General features: G+C 37.0%; 1 protein-coding gene across 5 annotated transcripts in view; it reads right to left on the bottom strand.

The window, feature by feature from the left end:
- Positions 1-678: 678 nt before the first annotated feature.
- MPP5 (membrane palmitoylated protein 5) overlaps positions 679-13568 on the bottom strand; it is a 55943-nt gene continuing 43053 nt past the window's right edge. For all 5 annotated transcript variants that reach the window (XM_030481971.1, XM_030481975.1, XM_030481973.2 and 2 more), the window contains 10 exons: positions 13357-13503; positions 12561-12722; positions 10879-10956; positions 9794-9977; positions 8645-8716; positions 8132-8203; positions 7268-7435; positions 6327-6529; positions 4831-4941; positions 679-3800 (listed from right to left, as the gene is read on the bottom strand). In XM_030481971.1, the coding sequence (XP_030337831.1) occupies positions 3624-3800; positions 4831-4941; positions 6327-6529; positions 7268-7435; positions 8132-8203; positions 8645-8716; positions 9794-9977; positions 10879-10956; positions 12561-12722; positions 13357-13503 (1374 nt within the window). In that variant the 3' untranslated portion in view covers positions 679-3623. The remainder of the gene's footprint in view (positions 3801-4830; positions 4942-6326; positions 6530-7267; positions 7436-8131; positions 8204-8644; positions 8717-9793; positions 9978-10878; positions 10957-12560; positions 12723-13356; positions 13504-13568) is intronic.

Below are 13568 nucleotides of genomic sequence, written 5' to 3'. Positions count from 1 at the left end.
GCACATCTTTCAGCATGTGCCCACATTCACTTCTCCTTGGTTATTAACCTAAAGCAATAAAGGTTAAGTGGCTCCTTCCTACCACAAACACATAGAAACTCGTCTCAACTATGCAGCTACATGTTGCTCCAGATCTTCATTGCAGCCAGTAGTTTGCAAGCAGAGTAAGGTTGAAGCTGAGGCAGTCCATCCTTGCTGTGTTTCTTCATGTCCTCAGCTACTCAGTTTGAAGGACTGTTTTCCCAAAGACATTGTTTTACAGTCAGCAAACCGAACACATGCTATTGCTGTAATACTGGTACATTGTCTCTAGTACTAGTAGTCTCTTCAAAGTAAGCACCTTGTTTTAAACCTGATCCAGCACTTAACTGCAGGTGTGGGGTAAGTGCAAGGAAATTCTACTAAACACCTTCAAAAAGTAATTTTATAATTGCATGAAGCATAAGGCCATTTCTTTTCTCTTTCAAAGCTGAAGGCAGCACAGCTGAATAGCAAGTCCATACTCTGTAGGTGTAGCTTGAAAGAGAAAAACTAGATTCGAGGACATTTGTTACCTCTACCCCCAGATGCATGGTGTCAGAAGGAACAGAGAACATCCTTTAGGGCACTGACAGGTCACAGCATCTTCCCACATTCAGCAAAATGGCAAGAAAGATGACACCCAACATGCACTACAAGTAGTAAAATTGTACAGTGATTTATTTTAAATCTAGGAATATTTTACATTTTTACATTAGTGTGCAGTTCATGATGTCTCAAAATACAGAGTGCAGATACATGTATAAAAGTACAATGTGGGGCTAGCCACAGGTCTCAGTAAAGTTACCTTAATTAGTTAAGGCATTAAAACCACCCACCCAATTTTTAAAAGTCTCATAAAATTAAAGTCAAAAATTCGGTTTTGCAATTCAGCTACTATTTCTTTTAACTAAATCTGGACTGGTAAAAATGCAGATACCCTCATTTCAGTCTGATATAGCTCACTACAAAGCCTGTGATAAGGCTGAAGAGTTTCACCAGCAAAGCTTGCATATTCTCTTTTACTCTCAAGGAAATTAACACACAGTCATCATTAAAGAAGGCAGAATAATTTCTTACAGAAGGTAGTTCCTGGTCCAAGCTGGCCGCAGATGGACAGTCAGGTACATTTCTCAGTGCTGCTCAAGCCTTTCCTTTCAGGAGACAAAGCTAACGCTACTTATAAAATATCATAGCACCTCTCCACATGGATGTCAGCAAGTACTGTGTGCCTTGGGAATTGAGAGAGTAGAGCTTCAACATTCTTTAAGTCTACATTCAAGAGCTTATTTGTATAAAACCAGCTTCTGTGTAATTTCAGAAAAACTGGGTAGACAAACATTAGTCAAATACATTAATGGCATGATTTAATGTGACTGACACTGCCTGTGAACACTGAATACGTAAGGGGGTTCAGCAACCATCTGATTGTGACTGCAGTAATTTGGACAGAGCCTACGTAGCTGAGCTAGGTTACCCTTAACATTTTACTGATTTCCACCTTGTCCAGCTATGAAACTGCCAATACCAAAAAAGCCTAATACATCTACAACCATCTTTCTTAAAAAAGGGTAAAATTGATACAGTATTTTGTCATCTATGAAACACTGACTATCCAATATACCTGAACATCGTAGTTGTCAAACTATGGATTAAACCGAGAACATGCCTGCAATGTGAGGCAAAAGCCATTACTTTGAATATCCAGTCCTTGGGCCAACAGCTAGCACATCATTATTTCTAACACTGAATTGAACTAAAGATATTAAAGTTTCCAACCCCTTCTCTTTCTGAAGGGTCATTACTTATCCCCACTAATTGCTTAATTGCTTTTCAGCCCTAAATACTAATTAAACCAGCAATAATTTTCCTTTCTAACAAGACAGGAATGCACTCTATACTTCAATTTTTCAACACAAAAATGTACTGAATGTTAGTTCAGTAAGTAGGATAGTAAAGTGACAATTTCTTTATATCTGCTGTATGCTTTGAGCTCTCTGTTTAATTGTGGGTCTGAATTTGTTCCACTTTTGAGGAAAGAATATACACAAGACAGAATGGAAAAAATCAACTACTTTTTCATCCTTCAACATTAGACAGGAGTGAACTACACATTGACATAACTCCAGTGTTTTACCTGTAGGAACAAAGAAGCACTATGGCTAAAATTAAGAGATATTCACAGTCAAGGTTCTTTGTGCTACCCAAAACCAAAACAGCTGAGATACTATTCTGTTAGCTTCAGCGATGGAACAGCCCTACTGCAGATGCACAGACTTAGTAGCTAAACCTTCACAGCTCAGAATCAATTGAAGATGCAAAGATGTTCTTATCTGCTTTGCGGAACACACTAGGATACAGGCAGACCTCACCTTTTGTTCCCTTGTTTCAACTTTTTTTGTTTTAACCATTAATAATATTCCCCTTTCTTGTGACTTCTCAGTCAGTTACCAGTGTTTTACTCATACTTTCACTGCAGTACTGAGCAAACGCAGGACAATATGTTGGCTAGTGAATTATAACAGTCATTTATAACACAGTAGCTACATTCAGCTATTTTAATTCCAGTTAGTCATCCATTAGACCAACAGCCACAAAATGAACCGCTTTTAGAGATTAAAAACCCCAACTATCTTCCAATGTTCAGCATATCAGTTTATTTTAGTCAGTATTCTGTTATAAAACATGAGAACTTAAGTTGACTTTTAAGCAGCATGTCTTATAACTATATATATTTCACAAAAATATAACCTTTGCCTTTCTAAATATCTCTATTTGTTCAAAACAGTGGCTCCAATCACTCAATATGTTTTAAAGATAATTCCATAAAAATATCACATCTAAAAGAACAACATAATATTAATTTTTGGACCTAAAATTAATGTGCAGTCAAATCTGATTTACAAAGTCTGACTAAAAAGACACAAGGATTGAAGTATTTACATTATACACATTTGCCAATTACAGTGCTATGAGAAAATGGAATGTTTGATAACTAAAATACTAACTAAAGCCTCACAGGGCAGCTCCAGAGCAGAGCGGCATCTTTATTCTGTGTATTTTTTGAACAGGAGAGATTTCGCATTAATAGTAACGTTTTTCATGTGTAGATTACTCCTCTGCCCAATGATCTGTAGAATTATGCTCCTGAACTACCATCATGTCCCACAAAGTCATTAAGTTAAGTGTTAAATAACATTCATATTTATAACTATGTGACAGCATGGACTGTATATACACACACACACACACACAAACACACTTAAAATCTTTGATTTCATAACAGTGATTCTAGGTAAAAAAGGTAGATTTATGTATAAAAGTAGTTGCTAGAAAATATCTATCTAAAGCTTTAGAATTTAGTACTGTCAAGGTCTCCATTTCTAGACCACAGAGAAAGAAAACTTGGACGATCTTTAGATCAGCTAAACCAGCTCACAAGCTGATTAGCGTATTTTTTTCAGTAATACGCAATTTCACTGGCAAAGGATGCAGCCACTGAGGTCTAGAGCTCACACACGTGTACACTAGAACTGGGCAGCCCTACACATGATCTCCTTGGAAAGATTACTAGACTGAAGTCCATCTGTCCCTTGGAATTGCTCTCATCGTAGCCAGGTAGAGGGCACCCACTGGGGTTCTGTGTCAAGTTTGTTTATTAACCGAAGTAACTCTTGATATGCCTTATCAAGATCAGAATTCACAATTGCTGTATCAAAGTAGTGCCCATTGTTCTGTTCCATCTCCCTTGTCTTCTCTATGATTTCTCTCAGCTCTTCTGGCTGCAATCAAAAATGGAGAATTAGCACATGTGAGTAAGCCTCTCCCGAACAGCAAGAGAGTAGGGAAAGGTAACAACTGAGAAAACACTTTTACACAAATTTTCATGGTATTGCTATCAGCTATTGCAAAGTTTACAACAACATTGAACCATGATACATATGTGCACCCAGGCAATACATCACCCTTGCACCAAACAAGGAGAGCAGAACAACACAGCCATAGAACGCGATTCCTGACCAACAGCCGTATCAGGAATCCCTTAGAGTTAGGCTGGAAAGACTGTTCTTCCTCAGTACGAACTGCATTATATTCAACTAGTACTTTGGTGGCAAAGTGCTCCCACCAACCACTATAGGGTAGATTTCAGTTAAAAAGCTCAAGATCAACATATTTCATTATCATAGCAATAAGCACTTTGTATCTCAAAAGCTGATAAGGACCTTTTCTGAGCTTCAGACATTGTGGTTTAACCTGCGCGTTTCAATTCCATTCCACAGAACTAACTCCTCAACTAAACTATCTGAACTGGTTAAGTTGAGATGGCTCTGGCTGAAACATGAAAAGTGATTCCACAGAATCAAGCATTAAAATAACTTAATCTGAAGAGTTTTGGAGTACATTTTCAAGTAAATGCTTTTCCAAGTGCATGTAAGTTCTTAAAATAAAAAAAGTAATCATGTGCTCCCTAGAATACTCTCAGGTTTACTTGAAGACAAAGTTGGGGTTTCCACAGTTTTGAAATAGAGGGTTCTATTTTTGTACCCAAATGCAGGGACCCCAGCTGAGACACTGTGCCCCAGGATTACTGAATTAGCAACAGATTCCCTTGCCTCATACCTGTCATTTCATTAGGCAAAAGCATCACTGAGCCCTTCCCTTAGTATGGTCTCTCTACTAACCCAGAGCACACACATTTCACCTACACTGCTTCCCCATACATCTCCCAATTCCAAAGAAAGAGTGTAAGAATTTATCAAAACCATCTGTAAACAAAAAACCAACATGGTTTCAGAAACATAGACACATTACCTTTGGGTTTTTCCCTTCTTTGGCCAATAAAGCACGTAATCTCTCTTGTGAAGGTGGTGCAACAAATATAATATATGGCTTCAAGTCAGAATTACGTAGTGTCTTCAGTGACTGCAGAAATAGAATTTATTAAATATTTAACAGTTCTATCCATGAAAAGGTCATTTAATGATGCATTATTCACATGCTATAATAGATAATATACTCTTCAAACACAATGACAATTGAACAATATATTAACAGCAGTACAATTAACCATAACAGTATTATCATCACCACTCAAAGAGTTCAGTCACCATTTCCTGCAAAATTGATATTCCAACATTTTTCAGCTTCATGGAACCCAAACATTTACTTTTGTTCATGAATATTCTTCGTATCTAAACTGAAGGAAGATATCTTTTGGTATCCAAAGGAAAAAGTCACCTACATTGAAATAAGTCTCCTTACAATGCTAAGGAATGGTACCAGCTTTGAACAGAGAGAAGAGTCTTTAAATACTACAGTTTAATATTTTCTGTTTTGAAAATTAAAATACAAGGTATCAAATACACTACTACTGTATGCTTAGCATTTTGTTTTGCAGGTTGCATTGATATTAAGGGACAGGAAATAAAGAACCCAACTGCAGTTTGATTTTTTCAAAAGGTTCTTTGCATATGTTTCAGGACAAACAACTTGTCTCTGAGATAGATTTTTATAACCACATAATTAGATCCATTTTCAAAAGGTGTTCTGAATTACATGCTTCGCAATACCTATGAGCTATGCTGGTGACGTATCACACAGTCCCAACTGGTGATGGCTAATTACAGCTTCAATACTAGCAGACTTTACTGGTGTGTCTGAGTTTTAGGTCGTCTTGTTGCAGCATCTGCAACAGTAGCAGACCTTATACATATTGTACGTATTCGAAAATGGGCAGTGTTCCAGGACTTTGCCTCTTCCCACGTTTGACTAAATTTCCAAGTTGAGGTCTGTATGCATAGTTTCTCTCTTCTTTCTCCATAATCAACAGGTCATAGCTAAAGATCTTTTCAATATTGCTGATGTGATATACTTTAATCCTGTGTGTTATGGAACTGCATAAACATTCCCCAAATGCAGTTTCCAAGTATAATCCCAAATAACTTCCTCTCCATCTTCAAAAACGTCAGAGCTCACAGAATAACTGGAAGACTGAGACACAAATCCTATTTTAAATAATCTTTCAATTCAGATAGTTCTCACCAGCTTTCAGTACCTGGACACCAAGGTCCCTATTACTGTTAGCTAATCATCTTTAGAGAAGATGATGTGTACATTTTCAAACAAGGAACAAGAAGGTTGTATTCATAACACACTAGAGTCAACTGAACACCACTGAAAGAAAATTTGGAATAAATGTGAAAATGGACCTTGAGAAGACACTGATTTTATATAAACCAAATACAGCTCTCTAGATTCTCACAGTAGCTTCTACAATTAAAACACAACAGGCAAAAGCTTTGCCTTACCTGCGTATGAAGGTTTAAAAGGCATATCTTGCCAGAGTTGATTACTTGCCGTACAGAGTCTATGCTAGTACCATAGAGGTTCTTTTCAAACTCTCCGTATTCAATGAACTTCCCTGCAGCTATGTCACTCTCAAATGCCTGTCGAGAAACAAAATGGTAATCCCTGCCAGCTGCTTCAGTCTCTCGCCTGCTCCGAGTAGTATCTACAAACAATAGTGACAAAAAAGAAACCAGTGATACACCTGTAGAGTTGAAGAGGAGAAATAAGTGTTTCTCTTAGGAGACATATTGCTAAAAAAAAAAAAAATTAAAAAAAAAAAAAAAAAAAATCCAAGACATGCAAGTATTATTTTCTACAATAAATATCCCTGGACAGATTAAGTTGCCAAAGGCTGAACCTACATTTACAGGTCTTGTTTACATTATCTAGAGGAAAAAAAATAGACAACTAGGAAAGGAATAGTGCAGTTGCATTCTAAATATGAAAACAGATCTAAGTTGTTTATAACAAATTACATTGCTAAGCTGTTTGTAAACCTAATTTAGGGTACATTAGACATTAAAAATATAAAACTCACTGAAACGTAAGTCATTTGGGAAGGCACTAAAACCACCTAAATTTAAATTTATGCAGGAGACGTAGGTTAAAAGTTCTTTGACCAATGCAGCAGTTTCTTTTTTAAACAACTGTAATTCACTCAAATTTTATACAAATTGAAATATATACGTATCTTATAATGCCTCTATAACACTGTGCTGGGACACCGGATACGCACTGACTTACCAAAGCAACTTTTTGCCACACAAGATATAACTTTATTACTTGTCCCTTATCCAAGAGCTGCTCAAACCCTGAGACCCCAATTACTATTTTCAACACAGGAGGATGTGCCTGCACACAATGTTTAGAATAAGCAACCACATCTGCCTGTCAAACTTACGGGGAACTGCAGAGGCAAAGCGATCCACTTCGTTATTCATAAGTCGCTGCCGCAATTCATTCTGGCCACAGTTCTGCGGGCCAATCAGAACAATAGGCCGCTTCCTATTTGCTGGTTGATGATACAGTGACATTTCCTCATAGGTCAAAATTTCCTCGTTGTCATAATCTTGAGAGAGGAACAATAAAATAGTCACAACATACTTTACTGCTAATTGCATGTATTGCCTGTCATGTAGTACCAAGTTTCAGGCAGCTCCTGACACTCTGCCCAGCATCTGTGACTCCCCAGAGCAACAGAACTCCAAAGATCATCACCTGCCCAGTAAGATGAGGCTTTCCTCCCCACCCCCCCCCCTTTCTTGAGAAAGAAAATGTTTCCACTTACTACTGACATAAGTTGTAGCATAAACTTGGGAAACAACTTTCTTGCCAAGGATAAGTTTCCAGTACAAGAATAACACTTTATGCCCAATAACAACAAAAATCATCATCCCAATCCCAATGTACTGTTGTAATATAGTATAAGTAGCCTGCAAACTCTCTGTGGAAGAAGTTTCCATTTCCTAAACTTAATTATGCAGAGTGAGATGATATTACAAAACCATAATAAAATGGTTCATCATTGTAAAATTATGAGTGCTTCCATGCCTAAAAAACTGGTTTTTTTTTTTTTTCATCTAGTCTTTATTAAAGACTAAACGACCATACAAATCCTGCCACCTCTTACATCTTCCACTAAATGCTACTACAAACCTGCACAGAACATAATCAGGCAGTATTTCTGACATATCCTGAATTTCAGCATCCTTTTCACAAGATAGTTGCTTCTAAGGGCAGACACTGCGCAAAAGATGTTACTTACCATCATTTTTATTTGCATTGTATAAAACCTTTTTCCGTTTCTTTTTGTTTTTCTTCGCGCACCAGAGTTTTCCTAACCAAAATAAAAATCATCACAATCCAATACCTGTACAGTAAAAAGCTTCCTATCCCACCCACTATCTGGATCTTTAAAGTGAGGTTTTGAAAAGGCATTACATTCTTTGGTTCATTACAGCAGTTTGGTGTGTATTAAGCAAATGTTACATGCCAAGGACTTCAAATGAGTCATGGCAGATAAAATTCTTTAAGAAAAAAGGGGCTTTCCAAATTCCCCTGTATCATCCTAATTACATCACACATAGTTATGAAAAATACATGTGCTTTATACAACAAAGTGCTAAATTCAGACCCGTATTTACATGAAGAATTTCAAAGAATCATCCTACTTGTATTACAAAAAATGGAAGAATTTTCTGCAATTCCACAATGACAAGGTTCCAGATACCACTAATTAGCACCTCCAGATTTTTTCCTTAGAAAGCATATATCCAACCTGATTTTTCCGGCTCCTTGTCTTCTTCTATGGTTTGCTTCATAGCTTCTCTTTGTTGCTGAAAACTTTTTCCTTAACACATTAAAAAAAAAAAAAAAAAAAAAAAAAAGTAGAAAACCAGTTAACATTTAGAAACCATTTCCCTACTTTTTTGTAATGACTTACTCATTTTTTCCTAAGCTTCTACATAAGAGAAATTTAAAAAGAAATTAGAATTTAACAAGAAATTAGAATTTTAAAAGAAACTAAAATTGCTGCGAAGCTTGTTTATTGCTATGAAAATATATTAAGACAGACTTGCAGAGCAATAGTACCATTCCGGACAGTTTTACCTGGAAAATTGAAACTACTGGAAAGACTACATTTCACACTATGATGACATGGTTTTCTAATTATTTTTGTATGTTAAATGTGTTCTATTTATACTAAGTCTTTGAACTTCAGCTTGAAAAAGATTAGCCTATATTTAAATCTGTGTTCCTCTCAGCTTACTTGCCATAAAGTAACAGTGTGATATTACATAGAATTTGAAAAGTCTTCTGCTCACTGTGTTTAACAGATCAGCAGATCTTTAATGGACTATAACGCTATACATATTTCCATGAAAAAACAATATACTGACTTCAGGGTCTGAAAACTCCATTATTCAAAGGCCCCCAAGAGTTAGAAAGGAACCATGCAACTGCATGTAACTGAAACTCTTTGCTAAGTGAAAACATGCAGAAAAGATACTACAAAAAACCATACATTTTTCAATTAGTCTACTTGATATATCAAGAAACCTAACAGCTGCTCTCATCTCCAGAGAACAAGGCAGGCTAAAATCACACGTTTCTGCCGCAGCCAGCAGGGGGAACTCTGAACCCACAGAGTCCCCAGGGTGGAGGAGTACAAGAAGAAGAAAGTAGCTCTGAAAGGTGAACTGCAAAGGAAGTGTTAGCTTTACTCTGCATTTAACATCTATACATAGAGATGCCTTAAAAGGTCAACCTAAGTAAGTGAATTACATAACCAACATGTTGTAGGCTCTGTTGCAAAAGGTTCAGAGCCACAGATATTTAAGGGTATACAAGTCTTTGAAAACTATAATGTTGTTCCTGTGGCTATGGGAACAACTGGCTGTCAAACTGTTTCTAGAGATCTATTTACCAGGGATAAGGCCTGCCAATGGCTGGTTATCTTCATCACCATCTCTGTAAGCCTGCCACCAGTTTGGATCTTCTTGGCTGATCACATGGAGTATATCTCCTTTCTGAAAAGATAGTCCTAGCTCTCGGCAAGGGACGTACGGGTCATCAGAGGGATCATAGTCAAAATGTGCTTTCACATGTATCTGTGAGACACCAAATGTAAAAAAAAAAGAAGAAAAAAAACCACCCCGTGACTTCTGAAGAATTAGACCCCATCTTCCTGTGCTTGCAGTAGAGCTCTGACATACAAAACCTCCAAGATTCTATAAAATGGAAACTTCATCTGGGGCACAGGAGACAGTGGAATGGAATCATTACCTGGGTTAGCAATGGAAAAGACACAATTGTGCTAGGTTGGAGTTGAAGGCCTGAATTTAACTCTTGTTATTTTTAAGTCTATACAATTTCCTCATCATTTTAGGAGGCAAAACCCCCGAGTTACTGATTTAAGTTCTTTGCATTCAAAAAGTATGAGAGATATTTTGATTTGTTTAAATACCTAATAAATACACAGACTGAAACCCATTTGCTGGGCTTTAGGTGAAGTTTCACTTGGAAAATATTTTACTTTGTCACCAACTGTTACTGGTTTTGTTTGGCTGTGATAAAAATTGGTATGCTTTTTCTTCAAACTGTTAATGCTGTTTCAAGAAAAGTATGTTAGCTAAAAAGATAATGAACAAAGTTTACAGTATACAGACTTTTCCTCCTAAAGCATTTTTGCAAGTCCCATCAATCCTTTTTTATATACATGAAAATAGACAAATTGGGAATTTTGAAATAGAATTTCAGAAGCACAGACAGTTCTACTTTTACAATTTCTTACTATTTTAGAAACTGAGTTAATATCATATTAAGAGTTTTAGCTTACCATCAATCATTTTCAACACTTAATTCAGGTGTTAGTCTGGTATCAATTAAACCAATTTAAACGATTAATTTTGGTTTCGTTCCATAACGTAAATGACTTACAGCAGAACTTTCTACACATTACTGGTAAAACAAGGTATCATCAAGCTCAAAAACTTACGTAGAGCTACTTACAACTGTCTCCTTTGCAGGAGGTGGCTTGCTCTGCTGACTGGGAATCAATACAAAGGTCAGAGTACCATGCATGTCAGCCTGAGACAGAAAAAAAATACAAAAAACCCAAACAAAACTCTTCATATACAGCATCAAAACATGGCTTCAGGTTAAGAATTAATAACGTATTTTAGCAAATGCTTCAACAATTCCCATAAAAGGCAGTTCCTAACAGCATACCATCTACCCCTTAACTGGTTTAAGAGACAAAAAGTACAGATTCAGATGCAGTGAATCAATGACAGGGTAGAAAGCCAAATGCTGATATTCAGATTTTCAAAGCCTAGCATTCTTGATAATACATAAATTATTTCTATTTGAAATGGAGCAGCTGCAATTCTGTCAAGCAGCGACTTAGGAGAAACAGAGAATAATATTCTCTTGTTTTGTTCAAAAATACCAACAACTGAGATCTATGTTGGGAAGAAAAAAAATTTTAAAAGATTATTATTTTTCTAAAATGGCTGAAATGGAACAGTGTTTTCAAATCTAAAAATTTCTACTATGATTTTATGCTGTTAACAAACGACTATTTAAAAATTTAACATACTCAAATCCTGCATCTGTAAAATGCGTAAAATACTCTGCACTTACTAGTTCCTCATTAATTTCTTGCCTGTTGTTTTGACTAGCTGCTTTTGAACTGATGTATAATTTTGCCATAAATGCTAAAAGTATAATAAAACCAAAAATGTCTATGTTGGTAAACTGCTAAATGAAAGGGGTTTTATCATGAGGGAAAGAAGTCTAGTCATGTAAAGATCCTGTGTGATACAATTCATGGTGGGTTAAGTCTGGCCACCAACTAAGCATCCGCCAGCTCCTTACTCAATCCCCCTTCCCCAGCGGGATGGGGGAGAGAACTGGAAGACTGAAGGCAAGAACAACCTCATGGGTCAAGGTAAACACAGTTTAATAAGTGAAGGCAAAAAACCCCAACCCAACAAGTGATGCAATGGCAATCACTCACCACCCAGTTTTTATTGCTCAGCGCCATATTACATGGCAGGATATATCACTGTGGTTGTTCCAGGCCAGCTGTCCCAGCTGTGTGTCCCCTCCCAACCTCTTGCTCATCCCCAGCCTACTTGCATACAGGGGATAGCATGAGAATCAGAGAAGGCCTTGACACTGTGCAAGCACTGCTCAGAAATAGCTAAGAACATTGGTGAGTTATCAACACTGTTTCAGTCCAAAGCCAGCCTAAACCACAGCACATATAAACTGCTATGAAGAAAATCACCTCCATCCCATCCCATCCACTACCACAGTCACACAGCCACACAGCCACACGTTTATTGATTACAGACTCAACCAGAGACAAAGAGGAAAAATCATGGCTTTTCAGAGCTAAACAAAGTTTTTCTTATAAATCATTAAAAGCAAGTCTCCACATGACAGCTTGACTTTTCCACCCTTGTAGGTTTCATTTTTGCATGTAACTGCCATCATTCTTACTAATATCATACTATGTATCAGAAAGAAAACTTGAAATGGCCCTTTACATATAAACACTATTTATCAGAACTAAAATACTTTCAAACTAATGCTAAATATGAGTACAAATGACAAGCAGAGCCAGCAGGCTTCAGTCATATGAAAGCAGTATTTTTTGCAGGGAAAACAAGCACCGTCCAACTCACCAACAAGTCAAAAACTTCATTAACATCTTTTCCACGAATCTCAATGCCATTAATCTCCAGAACTTCATCTCCTTCATGTAACAGCCCACTCTTCTCTGCGGCACCTCCTTTCACTATTCGACTAATGATAACAGAATCCATTTCATTGCGAACAGTAGCGCCCTGTGTAGTAACAACACATTCCAGATTTATTACATATATGAAACTCAAAGCCATCTATTGTATATATTCCAAGCCAGGGGAGAACAGAAACTATGTTGAAAGAGAATTCAAGTAACAGCTCAGATGCATACACCCAATGCTCCAATTTAAAGAAACACACCACTTTATTTCTTCAAGCTGCACCAAAGATTGAAGAGTTGAATTATGCCACAGCGTAAGATTCATGATTTTTAGAAAATGTATTCCTAAGTAAACACTTATTTGAAAAATGCAAACTAGAAGACGAGTTGCTTAAAAAACTCAAACAACCACAGCAAAAAACCCAGCCATGGTTGGCACAAACGTATAAGCTCCCCTGCAGCAAAGTTTGAGACACTGACTTCCGTCAAGGAGTCCTTTCCAAACCCAAGCTGACAGAAATTGGACAGATTTTAAATGGTAGCGTGGCTCCTATTGTATGAAGACACACACAAGTTTACCATCTGTTGACTATTTCTCATTTTGGAGGGAGGGGGAGTGTTTACAAGTTAAACATCACCTCCAAATTCAAATTCGAAGCTTTCATAGCAATCTGCAAAGGACAAAAAAGCTTATTACCTCCTTTACATATAACAGAGTGAGTAGCAGTACTTACCAAAGGAATATCCCGAGCTTTCTCAATGCGAACTATTTTAACCGTCTCCCCTCCATACACACCAACATTCTCGTAAATTTTTTCATCTGTCACAGGGTCTGGTTGCATTTCTTGTTCTGCAACCTTATCATGAGCCAGTAAAAGTGCCTAGTGTTAAACAAATCAGCTCAGTTAGAGAAAATTTCACACTTTATACAAAATTAAAAATTCAA

This window comes from Strigops habroptila, chromosome 4 (assembly GCF_004027225.2).
Source record: "Strigops habroptila isolate Jane chromosome 4, bStrHab1.2.pri, whole genome shotgun sequence".
Lineage (NCBI taxonomy): Eukaryota > Metazoa > Chordata > Aves > Psittaciformes > Psittacidae > Strigops > Strigops habroptila.
Note: the sequence above shows the minus strand (reverse complement) of the source record. Positions and strands in the feature narration are given on the sequence as shown.